At 42.7% G+C, this 18388-nt stretch overlaps 3 protein-coding genes across 3 annotated transcripts; 2 read left to right on the forward strand and 1 right to left on the reverse strand.

The window, feature by feature from the left end:
• Positions 1-1820: 1820 nt before the first annotated feature.
• Positions 1821-10507, forward strand: six5 (SIX homeobox 5). The gene is made up of 3 exons (XM_041940576.1): positions 1821-2535; positions 4568-6075; positions 7139-10507. The coding sequence occupies exons 1-3, from the start codon at positions 1850-1852 to the stop codon at positions 7804-7806; spliced, it is 2862 nt and encodes a 953-aa protein (XP_041796510.1). The 5' UTR covers positions 1821-1849; the 3' UTR covers positions 7807-10507.
• A 342-nt stretch (positions 10508-10849) lies between these two features.
• On the forward strand, positions 10850-13907 carry six9 (SIX homeobox 9). The gene is made up of 3 exons (XM_041940877.1): positions 10850-11370; positions 12094-12254; positions 13208-13907. Exons 1-3 carry the CDS (start codon positions 10981-10983, stop codon positions 13323-13325), a joined length of 669 nt encoding a protein of 222 aa, XP_041796811.1. The 5' UTR covers positions 10850-10980; the 3' UTR covers positions 13326-13907.
• On the reverse strand, positions 13068-18281 carry qpctla (glutaminyl-peptide cyclotransferase-like a). The gene is made up of 7 exons (XM_041940091.1): positions 17532-18281; positions 16318-16464; positions 15939-16232; positions 15368-15529; positions 14928-15027; positions 14723-14839; positions 13068-14577 (listed from the first exon to the last, which is right to left on the reverse strand). Exons 1-7 carry the CDS (start codon positions 17748-17750, stop codon positions 14432-14434), a joined length of 1185 nt encoding a protein of 394 aa, XP_041796025.1. The 5' UTR covers positions 17751-18281; the 3' UTR covers positions 13068-14431.
• Positions 18282-18388: the final 107 nt, after the last annotated feature.

Consider the following 18388-nt stretch of genomic DNA (forward strand, 5'->3'; position numbering starts at 1 on the left):
GTGAGGGCAAGTCCTGTACATACAAATGTAAGATTTCCATTTTTCTCATAATGACAAAGGAGCAAAAATTTAGATATAGATATTTTTTTTCCTGCACTTGTTCAGAAACCTTTTTTGAGATGCAGTTTTGGATTCATATATTCATCTCAGGGATGTTACCTTTGCATTGCTGCACTGAAGTGGTGTGCATGAATGTTCTAGGATGTTCTCTCTTTTAAACAAGCATGATGCACACCTGTTGCGAAAATGAAAACATTAAGCACGTCACAAATGCAAATCATACCTGCCATGTTAGTATAGACTTAATTGCATATGTTTTTACTCACTGTGTTTGCATGAGGAAACCACCTCAGGCACACCACAGGATCCGGCTGGAAAAGTGGGGCGACAACAGGTCATACCAGAACAAACACTGCCACACAATGGCCTTATTCATTACATATAACGTTATTCTTTTTTAAAAATATATATCATGTGCCATTTTCTAATCTCCTGAACCTGTTCAAATTCTGAAAACAAGTGCATGATAGGAAATTTGGACAGTTTTTATAGTCTGAGTTAACACCAACTCTCTTTACATGCTACTGGATGAACAGAAGCTATGAGAGCACACTTTCTGAACTGTTGCATCTATTTTAAAGGAATCTAGACATTTGCAATCGAAGAGAACTATAACAATTCTTAATCATAAAGGATATGTCTATCTGACTACATATAGACTCTCTTAGGGGTGCTATTGAAAATAAAGAAAAGCAGGATTAGATTTTCACAAAGTCATTCCTCACAAATCTTAAAATCTGCTTCATCAGTATAGATATGGGCTAAAATATGAGCACCGTATAGTAGAATTTCAACAATTTGTCAATTAGCTGACTGGTGGATAAAATTTATCCGCAACAACAAAGATAATCAGTTGTCTGTCAAAGTAATTTTTGTGAACTAAAATGACTAGAAAATTTCACTGGTTCCAGCATATTAAATGTCAATAATTACTGATTTTCTAAGTCTTGCTTGCTAAATAACTGAACATCTTTTGGTTTTGGACTCATAGTGTGACAAAGAATTTGTCAACTTGGGCTCTGGGAACTTTTCACTAATTTACATAGAAAAGATAGATGAATGAATCACGAAAATAATCAGGAGATGAATTCATGATACAAATACTGATGATAATAATTATTGGTTGAATTAATTGGTAGTAATTACCCACTGAACAGTTGTGGTGAAAAGCATCTAAATCCCATTTACAAAGTCACAAATAATAAGTCACATCTACTTGTACTTTTTTATTTTATTATTATTATTATTATGGTTATTATTATTATTATTATTGAGTATTCACCTTTTGTACTACTTTGTACTTCTACTTCACTATATTTCAGAGGAAAGAGTTCTACTCTATTACTATTATTATTAATAATAATGTTGCCTACACAGACATGCCTCAGTAATAATCCAATATTATAAGCACTGACAGGGGTGATTCTGCCACCTAATCAGTAGTTTTGGTTAGGGCTGCAATTATTTTCATCATCGATTAATGCGCCGATTATTTTCTCCACCAGCTCTCGCTGCTGAGCATTTGTAGCGCTGGAGCTAGTAAAGAATAATTCAAGACGGAAATATGTTGATGCCTTAATAATATCCAAACACATAATTGTCAGTCTAAACAGTAACTTTGAACAAAGACTCGGCATTAGGTTATAAAAAAAACAAGGGGCGTGACCGCTGGAGGGTTGCAGGCGCATTCATGGTTTGGTCGGAGAGTGGGAGAAAGCGCTGCGCTGCAGAGGGAGGGAGGGAGGGAGAGAGGAGGAGGAACTACTGGAGGAAAAAAGTTAAAGTAAAAATGGCTTCCTTGTCTTTGGAGTCTACAGAACAAACTGAGAACAGCCCCGAGGAGCCAACGGCAACGGAGTCCAAAGAGGAGAAGGAACCGATCCAAATTTCGGAACATTTACTCCAAAGTTTCCAAAAGTCGGCTCTGAGTTTTTCTACTGACCAAGTATCATGTCTCTGCGAGGCCCTCCTGCAGGCGGGCAATGTGGATCGCCTGTGGAGGTTTCTATCCACCATACCTCCTTCGTCCGAGCTGCTACGTGGCAACGAGACCCTGCTGAAGGCCCAGGCACTGGTGGCTTTCCACCGGGAAGAATTCAAGGAGCTGTACGCCATCCTGGAGAGCTACGTCTTCCACCCGTCCAACCATGGGTTCCTGCAGGACCTGTACCTGAAAGCCCGCTACAAGGAGGCGGAGAGGTCCCGGGGCCGCAGCCTGGGCGCAGTGGATAAATACCGGCTCAGGAAGAAGTTCCCCCTGCCCAAGACCATCTGGGACGGAGAGGAGACCGTGTACTGCTTCAAAGAGAAGTCCCGAAATGCTTTGAAAGAGTGCTACAAGAGCAACAGGTACCCCACTCCGGACGAGAAGAAAAACCTGGCCAAAGTCACCGGACTGTCCCTCACACAGGTCAGCAACTGGTTCAAGAATCGCAGGCAGAGGGACAGGACCCCGTCCGGGACCCACAGCAAAAGGCAAGACCAGCAACACAGCAGACACGTGTATTGCATTTGTCTAGTGTGTATGGATTGAACTTGTGAAAGTCTTTATCAGGCGACAGCTGTCCTGAACTTTTGTTTGTTTGAGAGCGGCTCTTTACTTTATGTCGTGTTTTATGACACCAACGATCACCCAGAGTAGTGCCTGAAACCACCAGACCAAACCTCAGAAGTAAACAAAGACCCACACAGGGGAACAGAGAAAGAGCATGTATACATTACATTCAAGGCAAAAAAACAAACAAAAAAACAACAACAACAAAACGCAAAAACATGTGTTGTATGAAGCCAGAAGGTGGACAGAGAAGCTGACTTTTGACAGCAGTAAAGCCACACAGGTCTGAGACCAGGAGCATGTTGCTTTGTTATGAAATGTGAGATCCAGGCGCCCACCATGCCTCAAGTTTCCTGAAACCCTGCACTGCTGCCTAGGGCCTGCAGGGTGACTGAGGTTAGAGTAAAGGCTTAAGCTGGGGAAGGTGGGGGTGGTTAACAGAAAGGAAAACATCTGCATTAGCTGCTTTCACACAGGCTGAAATCTCAGAGTTTTACTGGCACTATTTTACCAAGCGGGGGTGGGAGATAAGAGAATAGAGCAGACTTATCTTATCAGACCTGAAGGTTTGTGGTGGTCTGGCAGACGCACGCTAAAAAAGCACAGGCCCTAAAAGAGTTTCTAGGAACCTGATCCAGCTTCCTGTCTGCACACAGAGAGTTTCATACTGATCCGGTGGTGGAATGTAACAACTGCATTTACTGAAGTACTGTTCTTAAGCACAGTTTTGAGGTACTTGTACTTTAGTATTTCCATTTTAAGATGGTCATTATTATTAATACGCAATATAAATAAACTAATAAATTATTCTGGAGTATCTACCCATCAGTCTATAAAGTACCAGCTGCAACACTATTGATGCACCAGTGATATGTATTATTCTGACATGGTCCATTCCGCATAATGAGTTAGTAAAACTTTATTTATACAGTACTTTTAAAAACACAGTTAAGTGCTTTACACACAAAAAGAGAAAAATGAATAAACAAATAAGACAGAAATACAATAGAATATAAAACATAGGACAATGTGAGTCAGACCAGACAACAAAAACCAACCCGAAACAAAGCCCACAGTGGACGTCTATAAAAAGGCCTGCCCACAAAAATGTGTTTTTAAAAGCTGCTTGAAACAGTCCAAAGACTCAGCAGATTTGGGGAAGATGATTCCAGAGGGTTGGGGCTAAAACAGGTGAAAAATATTTCATAAATTAATCATTAAATCAACCGCTGACTCATATACTAATGCATAATATCATGGCAATGTAACTTCTGCAAATGTTGTCACATAAATTGATTATGTCATCATCTTTAAGTAGCCTCATAATATTTTTTTTAATTACCAGAGTCTGCATATTTGTAAACAGTGCACATGTGCCAGAGTTCGTTAATAAGCAAAATTTGACAGATATTACAAACTCATCCTAAAGTTTCTCTGATATCAGACAGAATTTCCATCAACTCGGTGGAGTCAGACAACCCTAATTTGGTACATTTTAATATTTATGAAATGGTTGTTAAAACATTGAACAGTTGGAATGTTGCACTTAATCACATAGTAAAATTAGCCACAGCGTAGTAACTGAAGTGAACTGAACTGAACCTCGAGTATCATTACACAGAATACAAGGAAGATATGGTTTGTCTTAGGATCTGTTGACTGGCTTTGAAAGCCGGAAACGACTATGTTTAATAACTTTAAATGTGCTACTATATAACTGTGCATATTTCATTAAGACTTGTGGATTAAATGAACAGAAGTCAAAGGAATGATGAGACAGATTTCTGCACAGTTGACCTCAAAACCATTTGTATCATAGAGCTTTGCAAAAGAAAGCATTTTTTACAAAACATTACAGAGAAATCCTTAGTTTGTGTTAAAGGCTGGTGCCCAACCCTCTAAAGCCACACACATTTCCCTTTTTATTTGACCCATTTTTGTCCTCTGTTCCAGTGAGTCTGACGGGAACCACAGCACCGAGGACGAGGCGAGCCCCATGGATGACGCCCCTGACAAACCAGAGGAGGCTGCTGGCAACGCAGCGCCCATCATCTCTCTGTCTGCTGTTCCCTGTAGTACAGGAGGCCAGCTCATCCTCAACGGGTCCGGTGGCTTCCTCACAGCCTCTCAGTCATTACTTCTTAATGGAAATTCCCTCATCTCCGGCACTGGTGCTGGTGTCATAATTAATGGGCTAAGCTTGGGCGATTGTCAGACAGTCACACTGAGTCCTGTTGCAACCAACTCTCCTTTGATACTGAACGGGGCTCAGGTAATAACCAAACCTAGTGTCGGTGTGCAGCCGCAGCAGGCAGTTACTGTGACAGAGCGGGAGGTTTCAGCCATAGAGGCCAAGCCGAGCAGCCTTCCAGCAGTCATTCTTAGCACTAACACCACACCAGTGTCAAACCCTCCATCCATCATCTCTCTTCCTCTGCAAGTCAAGACAGACAGCGACAACACAATGGATTTCATAAGTGTCCCTGATTCCGAGGGCAGCGGCCAGACAGTATCTTCCTCCTCTTCATCTTTATCCCCCTCATCACCAACTCTATCCTCCCCAACCAGTATCCATTCACTAGTCTTAACACAAAACACCCAACACCAGGAGCCCCTCACCCTACCCCCAGCTATGTCATCTGCAGGAATGGTAGTTTCCAGTTCTGCCATGTCTCTCTCTGGTCAGCAAGGGGAATACGTTGTCTTTGCCACTGCCAGCTCCCAGTTAAACCCATCTAGCTCTGTGGTTTCCTCCAGCAGCCCCACCCCTCAGGTCTTCTCTCTACCCCAGGTTGTGCCTTCCATCCAGGGTATACCAGTATCCCAGCTGGTCCAGCACTCCTCAGGTGCCCAGGTGTCCCAGTGCCCTCAGTTGGTCCCAGTATCCCCCCTCACCTCGCCAGCTCCTCAGTTCCAAAGCCAAACACTGACCACAGGCCACAGACTGGTGCAACAGCAGCAGGATGCTTCAACAAGTCTGCCTGGAGGTGCCACAACCATAGTCTCCATCTCACAGCTGAACAACAGTCAGCTCCCACAGCGAACAGCACACCAGCTGGGGGAACAAACCACAAACTCCACACCCAGTAAAATCCAGGTCCCACAGGTTATTTCCATCTCGTCCCCAACACAAGTTGTCCCAGTCCCCCAAGCCAAAGGCACCACACCGGCACAGTTAGTCTCTCTCCCTGTGCCTCAGCTGGTCCCAGTCTCCCCCATCCAGACTTCGTCCAGCATCTCTTTTCCCCAAGTGGTACCTGCTGGTCCTTCTCTCTCCATCCCCTCCGCAGGAGTGCCCTTACAGATCCTAACTTCAGCACCTGCAGCTGCAGGGGTTGCACAGGGTCCTCTCAGGATAAACCAGCTGAGGCCCGTTCAGAGTGTGGGTCCCCCAACCAGCGTGGCCCCTGGTGTGCAGCTCCTTAACTCTGGGATAATTCAGCTGCCCTCTGCTCCTCCAGGTACACTGAATTCATGAGATGTCTGCAAATGTAGCAAACAGCTATGCAACTGTTTTGATAACCGATTGAAGCGGTTTAATGATTTCTCCAGCAAAATTGCCAAAAGCTCAAAATATTAAACTGATAATCTCTGGGACTTGAACAATTGGTCAGATAGAAGCAATTTGAAGACCTAAACTTGGGCTCGAGGAAATCACCTTATAATGGGCCTTTTTCACCTACAGGGACTAGTCAAGACTATTGTTGATCAATAATCAACAATTTAAATAATAATTACTTGCAGCCACAACGTATTAATATTTATTTATTTGGAAAGGAACAATATCTTCACCTTTTATATGTTAACTTTTAACTTTTTGACCTAAGGTTTTGTACTGAAGATACGTGATACCATTTACTTTCAGAAGTATGAAGTATTTCATTACATGGATGAGCAAATGCAAAGTCAACTGATAGATGTAATCCTTAAATTACTGGTAGTTATTTGAAGAAATATTTTAGGACTGGAATTGACAATTGTTCGTTGGAGATTCATCTGGTGGTTATTTTCTCAAGAAATAGATTATTTATTTCGTGTACAAAATGTCAGAAAATAATGAAAAATGCTCATCGAAGTTTATTGTGGCCCAAGGTGTTGTTGTCATGTTTTGTCTTACCATCACTCCAAATTCCCAGTCATATATTCAGTTTATTTTCACATTCGACAAAGAAAAGCAGAAAGCCCTCACAACTGATAAGATGGAACCACAGAATTTTTTGTGTCTTTGCAAATCGTAACATAACACAACCAAGAAACTAAGCCTCAAAAAACTGAAAAAAATATGTTCTACCACAAAACAATAGAAAGTTAAGTGTAGAAAGTTAAGGAAAGAACAGATCATAACACACACTGCATTATTTTTATTTTATTTTTTTCCCTCATGACAAATTGTGTTAAACTGTAAATAAATTTGCTGCCTCCAAATATGAGCAGTAAAGAGCTATATTGGTGCTGATAATGAAGTTTTACACTGGTGCATCTCCTGTTTGAATGTTGTCAATGTATCATTTGTCACCACTGTAGGCAACCTCCTCCTCGGTGGAAGCCCCTACCTGAGTGTCCAGCAAGGCAAGCTGATTCTGACCATCCCAGCAGGCATCCAACTCACCAGTCTGCCTCTGAAACCAGTCCCTGAGGCTTCACCCATCCCTGCTAATGGAATCAGCCCCGTTCTCAACCCCTCCACACCTCCTGTAGCCTCCCAGCCTTCAACCACTTCATGCCCAACCCCCACTGGCCTCACATCGTCTCCCTTAAACTTCATCAACTCATCTCCACCATACTGTGCTCCAGAGACTGGGACACCCGCCGTCCCCTCCCCTCATTCGCTGGACCATTCAGTCACCCCTACAACGCTAAACACTCTTACTCCAGAAAGTATGCTAACCCTCAGTCCCATGTACAGTGGAGTGACACCCAACACCCAGTTGTCCCAGCCAGCCTGGAGCCCCGTCCCTCTCTCCACTTCAGCTAGTCTAACTTTGTTTGATGTCCGAGGCAAGGGGGACCTACCCGTAGACCCGGCTTTGTTGGGCCTACCTGGGGGAGAGTCGCTGCTCCTGGGAAGCCCCTCCCCAGAGCAGGATGTGGAAGCCAGCTCGGCACTGGGGAATCCAGAGGAGATGGATGGGGACTCCAAGATTCTTACTCAGCTGCAGTCTGTCCCTGTGGATGATGAGCTGGGCTTGTAGTATGTTTACGTTGCTGCTTGGCAACCCCATGTCTCTAAAAACAAAAAATGAAACACACAGTAGATTGCAGACTCTGCTGGGTGTTTTTATTCCACCTCTTGGACCCAAATGTCTGTTACAATATGTTTGTGTCCAACAGTGATGCTCTCTCATTAGGGCCTAATAACATCATTGTCTCAGCTGGCACTTTTGAGATGGCTCCTCTGCAGCTCTACTTCACATGAAGAGTTATATGGGATGCTCACCTGCTGAACCAACATCACAATATTCCTCTGGGTTTGCCTGAGAAGTTTGCGCCTCAGAGGTTTTGACAAAAATCCATACGTGCCTTTTCCTGATTTATCAGATCCAGACAGAAGAACTAACATGGGTTAGTCTGCTTGGCCCCGTTACAGGCCCTGGTTTTTTAAAACAAGACTATTATTGTTATGCAAGGCATCATGACTTTGCCTACTTTCTCAGCTCTTCTTCGCAGTTTTGTGGACTGCAGACCAAGTTCAGCTGACCTCTGGGGATTTTGCTAGAAGTAGAAGCAGTTTGTTGTGGATCCACCACCATAACTATACACAGACTATCTGGCAAAGGCTTAAATCTAGAAATGGAGTATTGCCTGCCTGTCCAAAACTCAAGAGATTCAGGATGTTTTTTTCTTTCAATTTATTATTCTGCCAACAATCCAGGAATATAGAGAAGACTATAATCTTCACAAACAGAACAGTTTAGTTGAGTTGAGTTTTATGTGAAACCTTTGAAATATGTCTTCTTCAGCAATTATTACATCATTGCTTCAAGGGCTATACAACAGTGTTGTATTATTACAAGTTACTGAAGTAACATGCAGCCAAACTTCAGCACTACTTTTATCAGTAAACTGTTTTAATTTACTTTCAGCAGTTTTGTGAAGTGAGAATGCCACCTTTCACTAGTACAAATATAACACAGGAAATAAAAGGGTTTCTACTCTATGCAATGCATGTTTAGTTCTTTATAGGACACTATGTGGCACAATGGCTGAGTTTAAAAGCCAATATACTTGGGAGAAAAAAGAGAAAAAGCTTTTAAATGAGGCACGGCAGTGCATCACACTAAGACGATTGCTGTGATCCCACGTAGTGATATTTTTGTTTGTCAAATGAATTCAAAATCTGTTTGTTGATATATATAAGTGCCTTATTTTAAAGCTTACAGGTTTGATGTTTTTGAAAGAAAAAAAAGTTTTGACTTTTTACACAGTTTTACAATTGCTATATACCCGACCAAATGTTGGGATTCACTTTATGGACTTTTTTCTGATTGAATACACACATTTCTGTATCTGTTTGATCTCTATTGAAACATAATGTCTGTGAAGATTCTCAGTCATCCAGGTCATGGTTACCCAAGGCGTGTTGAATCAAGGGCAACTGGACTTGGTTCTAGAAAGGTGAAAACATTTTGCCTCTCGCTGTGCTGCTGTGATAACGACCCCACAGAGGTTTAATACATAGGACTCCCTGACAGCCAGTTAGAACTAAAGAAGCCTCTTGGCTGAGAGATGAAAAGTTTTTCAAGGTTCTACAGCCAAGTCCAGTTACCCACGATTCAGCTCTCCTTGGATTGAAATATAATGTGACAGTTTTGGTTTCACAGCTCTGTCTCCTCTTTTTGTATATTTTGCACCTTTAATTCACACAATGTTTACGTTGCGCTGCCGTGTTGTTATGACAATGGTTGGACTCATATTCTGCTCTGAAATTTCCTTTTCGTCCTCCATTGGTCCTCAGTAATCCCCACCTAACAGAAAAGCTAAGGAGGTAGATCAGAAAACAGGATATTGATTTCCTGATGAAATCTGTCATAAATTGATGGAACGGTTCCTTCAATTTCAGCCTGAAAATGTGCATTATTATGAGCTTTCCACTATCATAACACAGGTAGCAGTCAAACCTTTGGCAATAATGGTACACAAAAATACACTTCAGTGTCACATCTGGTTACAATAATGGCCTTTTGTGTTCGTTTGTTTTTTTTTTTCGTACGTTTGTTGTTTGTCTTTTTTTGTTCATTTAATCTATTTAAAGCATGTATCAATCGGTTTCTAGTTTTAACTGAAAAACAAATGAGTCCTTGTGGATATACACAAATAGGAAATGATATTCATTTTCACTTCAAAGGTCACATTGTGCAAACTGAGGTTTTACAATCTTAGACTACAGGTATTAAATCAATTTTGATGGAAGGTAGGTCATTTTGAAATACAGTAGGTCACCCCCCTATTAATAAATTTTAAGGTCGTATGTTTCCAGTGGCCATCGGGTAGATTATTAAATGGCTTGGACAAATCAATTTTTAGATTAAATTTTGCTGAACATTTAAATTGGTTAGGGTTAAAGGGAAGTGTGTCCAATATGTAAAACACAGTAGCCTGCGTTTGTTTATATGAGCCATTTCTTACCAAAGTATGTAGTCATTAAAGCCTGTGTGGGCTTACGCACATTTGTAGCCCTGTTTGCTTGTAGCCTGGGATGTGTTTTTACTCTCTCCTACCTGACACATATTGTATGACTCCAGATATAACCAAAGATAATGTATTTTGATAAACTTTTTGATAGTTTTGAAAGGGATCATTTGTGTCTGTCATTAAAGGTTCTTGTTTTCTCATTTTTGTATTCAAATGCATTCTATTTTTTATATTACATAATATTGTAATAAACTACATTTACAAAAAGGTTTGGCTTTTATTATCAGTGTTCTCATTCATCGTGAATAATTGTCAGCACTGAAACTACTTCTCAAAGGATTTTGCTTCTGATTTGGCAAGAAAATGTTATGCAAATGCTTTTTCTTTCAGCACAGCAAAACCTTCATACTCTTTCTCTGTGAATGAATGCCAGTATAATAGCAAATGTCCAGAGTGTGTGTGAGGGTGTGCATGCATGTGTTTGTACAAGAGGAGGAGGGATGTATGGTGTGTTGTTATAACCCTGATGGGCTCAGGTTACCTGTGATTTGGTTCTTCCAGGGCATGATGAGTCATGATAAACACATGCATGATCACCTAGCCACGATGCTCCACACAGACTTCAGCTCTCTGCAGTACAAACCTAAGAGTGGTTGTTAGAAGATATCTTCAAACAAACTTTGGTTCAACTTGCATGTCAAGACTTTTTGGGCTACCACTCTGTTTCCAAGGCAATGATCTTCACAGCAGAACAGGTGGCTTGCATGTGCGAGGTTCTTCTGCAGAGCGGTTGCATGGATCGTCTTGCTGACTTCCTCCGCACTCTTCCTCCTCCTTCCATCTCTTCTCCTTGCCCTGGGGAGCTGGAGAGTGTGCTGAAGGCTAAAGCCGCAGTGGCCTTTCACCAAGGCCGCTTCACAGAGCTCTACACCCTGCTGGAGGGCTTCACCTTCTCCCCACGCAGCCAACCGCTCCTGCAGCAGCTCTGGCTCAGAGCCCACTACATAGAGGCCGAGAGGCAGAGGGGCCGACCCCTGGGAGCTGTGGGGAAGTATCGCGTAAGGAGAAAGTTTCCTCTACCACACACCATCTGGGACGGAGAGGAGACCAGCTACTGTTTCAAGGTAGGCAAATCTTTGTCAATGTAAGAGACAATTAAGTGTCTGCAGGACTTAGGAATTTAGACTTGCTATCAGTGGCCAGTAGTATAAAGTTTCTAAGCACATTTCAAATACTGTGCCTAATGTAAGTAAAGTTTTACACTACTTGTATTATTCAGGGGGAAAATATTGCATTTTTTACTCCACTACATTTATCTGACATGTATAAAGTCTATATGCAGATTCAGACATCACATGAAAGATATTTGATCCTCCTCTAAAATAAGGGTATATGTTATAGATTACATACTCAAAAGCAGCCCAATATCAAGTAGTTAACTTTGCTCCACATCGACCAGCTACAACTCCAAAATGCTGATATTAGTACATTGGTAATAACGATTTAATAAAAGTATGTTAAAAGAGCTATTTAATTTTACTTTTCACATTAAAGAATAATAAAAATATAACATAACAACTTTACTTGAAGGGCTTTGGCCACCGTTTAAAGTTACAAAATAAAAACTCAAAACGTATAAATGCTGAATGGCAACACCTGATTTACAGCAGTACTTCAGAACATTATTTTAGTCATAGCCTGCATTCACTGACATCTTGATTTTATTACCACTTAAGATAGCTAATTACCCCTCTAGCTAGACTTAAGACGTAGCTGGCAAGAAGCAATCCCAATTCTCTGTATATCTTTGCGTTCAGAATTGACTAAAACCTTTGATTTGCCTACAGGAAAAATCACGCAGTATACTCCGAGAGTGGTACCACCATAAGCCGTATCCCTCTACCCGGGAGAAGCGGGAGCTCGCAGTCGCCACCGGCCTGACAACCACCCAGGTTAGCAACTGGTTCAAGAACCGCCGGCAGAGGGACCGAACCACAGACGTTACTGTGTAAGTGCCGGCGCAGTAGGTCACTCTGTGGTCAGCGGTCTGAGTTTAACCGTTTAACGCTCTCCTATGCGCCAACAGCAAGTTATTTTCCAAAAAAGATGGAAATTACATTAATTTTCAACCGGTTCAAGCAGCTAATTCACATGACAAGCTATTAAAGATGCACTCTCCCACAGCACAGGTGACGGATGGATACACGTAACCAAACTAACCTTCGGCGTGTGGCCTCGCGCCATAAACAAAATGTCTTATATACGTAATATTTATATAATAGCTCAGATTTATGGATTCGCCTAATGTTTTACGTGATTTTGGCACTCAGATAAGTTCACATGATCGGAAATCGATAAAAAGCACCGGATTTGGTGACCGCGGAGTGATATGAGGACTGAATCAGAGTAGCTGAGTGATCTGATCTGAGGGCCCGATCGCCATCATCCATATCGGTATGGATATCGGTGATCAGGCCCTCAGATTAGAGCGATATTGGTGATGTCGTCTGCAGTTCAGATCACTTACATCAATACCGATATTGACATTTATTCTAACCAGCTAATGCACTCATCCATGATTCAATAGGTGAATGCACTATTAGTCGGCTACCTCTGAGGATAGTTTAATTACCACAAAATAACTTGCTGAAAAAACGCGGCATTTCTTTCAACTATTCTCCGTTGATGAGTTACTCCCATTTAAAACCAAAACAGTTTTTAACCTCATATAGCAAATGTTCATCATGTGAATTATCCGAGCTAAAGAGGTAATCACAGCTAGTCCAGGACCAGAGGAAAGACAATGATTTGGCTTGAAAAAATGTCTAATTTTATTCCTTTTCCATAGAATAACAGCACCCTCTTCTGGTTAAATTAAGACAGGATGAAATAGTTAATATTATGTGCTGGACATTAACAGATACTCAACATTTTTCCAATCCCCCTTGTCTCTTCATTCAGTTTCCCTGGAGGACCCTCAGGAGAAGTCTACCCTTCCTCTGACAACGACTGCTCACCTCCAGGCAGCCCACCTCCACCCCTCTTTCACCCACCACCTCCTCTGCGTCACATCATTTGAGTCTGCCCTTCAAATGTTTAAATTGTGGCTTAAATGTCTTGGTATTTTCTGTTCTATAAGTATAGCATTTTGTTTTGCTTTGCTATTTCTTGAATGTGAGTTTTCTGGTGTCAGTAATACAAATACTTTGCAAACATGACAGATAATGCACATTTAAACTTAAAACAGAACACAACCGATGCATCACATGGCTGGATTAGATTCAACATACCCGTTCACACCTGGGATTATATCCACAGTTAGAGGGTCTCTCACTCATTCTGAAACACAACATTCCCATATGGTATCAAAATATTTCTAAGTTACTGTTTTTTTCTAGTAACAGCACTGCTCTGTATATGACTTCCAAAGAAAAACTGAATAAAACCATTTTAACTTTATTGCAGATGTTTCACTGCACCGATGTGAAACAACAGTTGTTTGATTTTCACTCACACCATTGCACTGACACAAAATGTTCAGTATAGCCATATAACATAAGGTAGCAATTAATAACAGCAGGATGTAAGGCCAAGAGGATCCTCACTCAAGTGAAGGTAACAGAAATATTCACAGATACAACCTGGCTGTTGTTCACCATTGTCACCGTATGAGCAGTGTTCACAGCAGTTCAGAGAGCTGCTTACAAAGTCTGTCTTTAAGAAGACATTAGTGCATCTCAATCATATTAACGGAGTAAATAACAGCTATGAATCTGTTTTTTTTCCACAGGAATGAAGAAAAAAATAAATCAAATTCACAGACTTTCCCAGCTGTTCACCTGGTACCATTATTTCAGAACTAATTACGCTTAAATTAAGACTCTTTCTGTCCACATGCCCACACATTTAGACAGCAAACTCCACCTTATTCTTCACATGAAACCAAGGAGACTGGTCAGTCCCAACAGGGCCGAGTCTTTGGTTAGGTTTTAGCTGGTGTCCCTGTACACTGTACCTGTCTCACCGGGTTCTTCTTTTGTGCATCCAATTCATGCTGGTCGGTTAAGTAATTTATTTGTCAGCAGTGTGACAAACAGCACTAGTATTCCAGTACCTGGTAAAGAAAATGAGCCTTCAGGTCTTCAGCTATGGGCCTTCACTGCAACAGCTGTTACTGTTAGGTGTTCAGAAGCCCAGATACTCTGCCAGGAACACAGCCAAGATCTTGGTCAGGTTGACCACAGTCGGACGGTGCATGTTCTCCTCTGTGTCGTCCAGTGTGTGCCAGAACTGTGGGAAAGGAGTGGTGATGACATGTAGCACCGGGACACCTGTATGAGTGTAGGGGGGAGAAAGAGGGAAGAGGGAGATAGTGATGATGACTGACTGGATGTATTATATACTTGCGACACTTATATCCTCCTGACACCAACTCTGTGGTGCAGTTTGCAGTCTCTGGGAACAAATATCACCCACCTTTGTGAAGGAAGGGGATGTGGTCATCCTGTACAGGTCCAAGGTACACATCCTTCCTAAAATACGTCTGCTCTGAGGGGTGAGATGTCAAAAGACCCTGTCGATGGAGTCTCTTTTCTGAAGGCGTGAGGGGTGAAGGGAGGAGTTAGGGCGTACGACAGAGAGGGATTTTAAATATTTGTGTAAAGTCACACCCAGTGCTCACCTGCAGCAATCAGGCGGTCGAACCAGCGTGCCGTGTTATCAAAGTGATTCGCAATGAGAGGATCAGGACCACCGAGCAGGTCTAGCAGCACAAAGAGGTCCTAGAGAGGAAGTCAAAAGAGAGAGAAATACAAACTGAATATTGAGTTTCCTTTAATAGTCCATGTTGCTAAGATGTGGAAAAAAACGTAACACATAGAAGCAGCAGTGTTAAGTTACATGAGCAGGAGGGTTGACATTGGACACTATAATGAGATTACGTTAGAATAAATTAATAAAGACATGGCAGACCTGCTGTTTATTGTAAAATGGGAACAGGGTTTAGGCAGTCTGCTAAATCCTGTCTGATCGTACATTATTTAGAGTGTGTGTGTCTGGATCAGGACGTGAGGCCCGCCATGAGCGCTGGGTGTTTCTGCACAGAACAAATAGTTTTCTCACCACAGCTTGAAGCGTAGAGGTGTGCGGGGAGCCCGCGGGGTGAGGCGTGTTGGCCATGCGCTCGGCCAGGTGGCGGGAGCCATACAGTGAATCTGTGGCGGTCCACTCTTCAAACGACTCCTCCCCATCAAAAAACACCAGCTGCAGAGATACTGGAAGTTTCTAGGGAGAAATCAAATGAAAATGCTCTTTAGAAAAAAGCAGTAACTGAGGCCAGTTTCTTTTTCTGCAATGATGATGCAGTGTGCACAGTAACTACACAAATCACAGCCTCTGGAGAGATACTGCTATGCACAGATGACTGCTGCAAAGAAAAGTAAGGGGCTGGAGTCAGCATTTTCTGTCCTACACTGCAGGCACAGAGGCAAAAAGGGAATCAGAGCAAAAGGAAAAAACTACTCCTATCAGCATCTCAGGCGTTTTCTCTTCATCGTAGGAAAAAACACAGGAAAGTATCAAACTAACAGGAAACAAATCTGTCAGAATCTGCCCCAACCACTGTCTATATCAGTGCAACCACTCAGCCAAGATGTCAATATGCACGTAAAAAAAACAACAAATGAGAACATACCTGCTGTTTGAATGATCTAAGATGGGCATCCAGAGAGGTGGCAAGCTCCAGGATCATAGCGCAGGGAACTGCTGAGTCACTGGCCCCCAGAAACACCTTCTCTGGGGCCCGGGGGTCTGTAGGTAGAGCCTTAGAGTCATAGTGGCAGGCCAGGAGCAGCCTGCGAGGGGCTGTCGGGTCCAGAGTGGCGACGATGTTGGTGAACGTGACCTGGCCACGAGGAGTTGAAGACTGGAAGGAGTCTAAGTCTATGGCCCAGCCAGCAGAGAGCGAAGACAGAGTGGAGGTGATGTGCTGCAGCGGAGGAGAGGGGGTGATTAAAATGAAAGTTAGAGAGGGAATGTGTAAAGAAGAGGAAGCCAGAAATATTTACACACACCTGCTGTACAGCCAGGCTGCCATGTGTCCCTGGGAGCCTCTCGATTAGGATGGGCCTCAGGTGGGTCTCCCACAGGCGAGTACCGTCCACCTGAGAGGCCAGCCGGTGGATCTGAGCTGGAGAGCACTTACTGGGTTTGTGGGACAACTGGATGGATGGGAGGAAAAATTCATGTCAAAAAAGCAAATGTGAACAAAAAGTTAGGAGGCAAAGTGCTGCGACAGCACCAAGAACTCTTTCCAGGTCACTATGGTTTAGTGGTCCAGGTTGGACAAACTGCCCCTAAATGTTGCTCAACGTCTCCTCTGATCCATTCTTCATATATGTTTGCACTTTATTCACCCAGCACTGTCATTCTGTTTCTCCATATTGTGATCGTCATTTCCGTCTCTTCTGTATATACAGTATCTCTCGCCTGTTGGAGGAGGGTCCTCTGCTGATCTTCCTGAAGTTTCTTTAAATGTACATCATAATCTCCTACCATCAACGACAATGGCATCAGATTGCTTGTTTCGTCTGACTACCGCTTCCCTCTCTGTTCATAACTATTGCTTTGTCCCTTCACTTGGATGTTTGTGCAAAGTCTGACATTAGAGGCTTATTTCCATATTCAGCTGCCAAAGAGGCAAAGTTTGCATCCTCATAGATTTTAAGAATTTTTAACGAGGAAATTTGGCTTTTTTTCAGAGAAAACCATACCAGCCACAGACCATCATTCAAAGCACACAAGTCTAGAGACATGTCTGGTTAATCTGGTTATTCTGGTCTAAATTTATCACAAGACAATGAATAGGTACCAATCGTCTAAAATGGAACCAGAGATTATTTGGCATTTCTGGTTAAAAAGAAGCCCTACATGATTAATCGATGATCAAAACAGCCAATTATGTCTCTGTCCATCAACTACTCATTCATCTGTTAGTTGAAGCACTAGATGTGTGATCAGCATGTGACTGTAAGCTTCAAGTTACTGAATGAACATTGCTCGGTACTGCTGAAATTGTTAGACAGTCATTATGTGTCCAGAAACTCATATTTGTCACCACTGACACGTCTCACATCTGGTTAGTATGAGCTGCTGGAACACAGAAGTCAAGACAACGCAACACCATCTGGCTGTGGCTATTATATTTCAGTGACAATTAACACTTTGAGGACCAAACTAGTCCCGCAAGTTTTAGAGTCTGTGTTTATGTATCTGTCATTACTCTTACCCTGTCTTTGGTGAGATCTGGGGCTGGCATGCGGTTCACATGTCCATCGGCGGTGTCGTTGGACAGGTAGACTCCCAGCACCACCGCAAGCACCAGAACAGCGAGGAGACAGAGCAGCAGTACCCGGGCCCGGGGTATCCGCACCCGGTCACAGCCGGGGAAAGAGCCGCTTCCGTTGCTCTGCTGCAGAGGCTTGTACCTCCGACTGGACCTGGACATGGCTCGGAGATACAGTGTCTCTGCAATGTCAACCAGTCAATTCCTACAGCTACGTGTACAAAATGACTTGTGGAGCATGTAGGAGGGAAATCCACACAGGAAGTCGAGGGGGGACGCTAGCTCTGAGCTGGAGCAGGCTCGATGAAAACAGGCACTGTCTGTCGGTCGGTCTCCAGACCTGTTTCAGCATTATGATCCATCCTTCGCATTTAAAAGTCTGTCTTTTGTGGTCCCGATGTTCGATGCCACTCTAGCAGCACAGTTCTTTGAAGGCATGGTTGACTTTGGTTGACAAAGTTAAACCGGGAAACATTATTTTACACAGAAACACATTAATCTTGTTTATCTCTAGCTTGTGCCGGTTAGCGAGCAGCAACTCTTTACTGCTGTTAAACTTATTTTTATCCACTAACAACGACTGATGAGAAAACCTTTAACAAAGGGAGCACATAGCAAACTTATCACTCTTCTGGTGCCGCATTCCATGTAAAAATGTACACTTTTAATGCCTTTTCATTAAGGGACACATTCGTCTTTTCTGGTTAAATGGCGTACTTTCTTTTAGGCTTTTATCGCGGTAGGCTAACAGCGCTGCGGTCCGCTATCGCCACCCACTTGTCAGATGTAGGAACTACAGC

This window comes from Chelmon rostratus, chromosome 7 (genome assembly GCF_017976325.1).
Source record: "Chelmon rostratus isolate fCheRos1 chromosome 7, fCheRos1.pri, whole genome shotgun sequence".
NCBI lineage: Eukaryota > Metazoa > Chordata > Actinopteri > Chaetodontiformes > Chaetodontidae > Chelmon > Chelmon rostratus.

Coding starts and splice junctions, on each gene's coding strand:
- six5 (XM_041940576.1), top strand. CDS start 1,850: ATGGCTTCCTTGTCTTTGGAGTCTACAGAACAAACTGAGAACAGCCCC. Junction 2,536..4,567: donor TCCGGGACCCACAGCAAAAG/GCAAGACCAGCA, acceptor CCTCTGTTCCAG/TGAGTCTGACGGGAACCACA. Junction 6,076..7,138: donor GCTGCCCTCTGCTCCTCCAG/GTACACTGAATT, acceptor TCACCACTGTAG/GCAACCTCCTCCTCGGTGGA.
- six9 (XM_041940877.1), top strand. CDS start 10,981: ATGATCTTCACAGCAGAACAGGTGGCTTGCATGTGCGAGGTTCTTCTG. Junction 11,371..12,093: donor AGACCAGCTACTGTTTCAAG/GTAGGCAAATCT, acceptor ATTTGCCTACAG/GAAAAATCACGCAGTATACT. Junction 12,255..13,207: donor CGAACCACAGACGTTACTGT/GTAAGTGCCGGC, acceptor CTCTTCATTCAG/TTTCCCTGGAGGACCCTCAG.
- qpctla (XM_041940091.1), bottom strand. CDS start 17,750: ATGTCCAGGTCCAGTCGGAGGTACAAGCCTCTGCAGCAGAGCAACGGA. Junction 16,465..17,531: donor CAGATCTCACCAAAGACAGG/GTAAGAGTAATG, acceptor CCATCCATCCAG/TTGTCCCACAAACCCAGTAA. Junction 14,578..14,722: donor CATCCCCTTCCTTCACAAAG/GTGGGTGATATT, acceptor ACACTCATACAG/GTGTCCCGGTGCTACATGTC.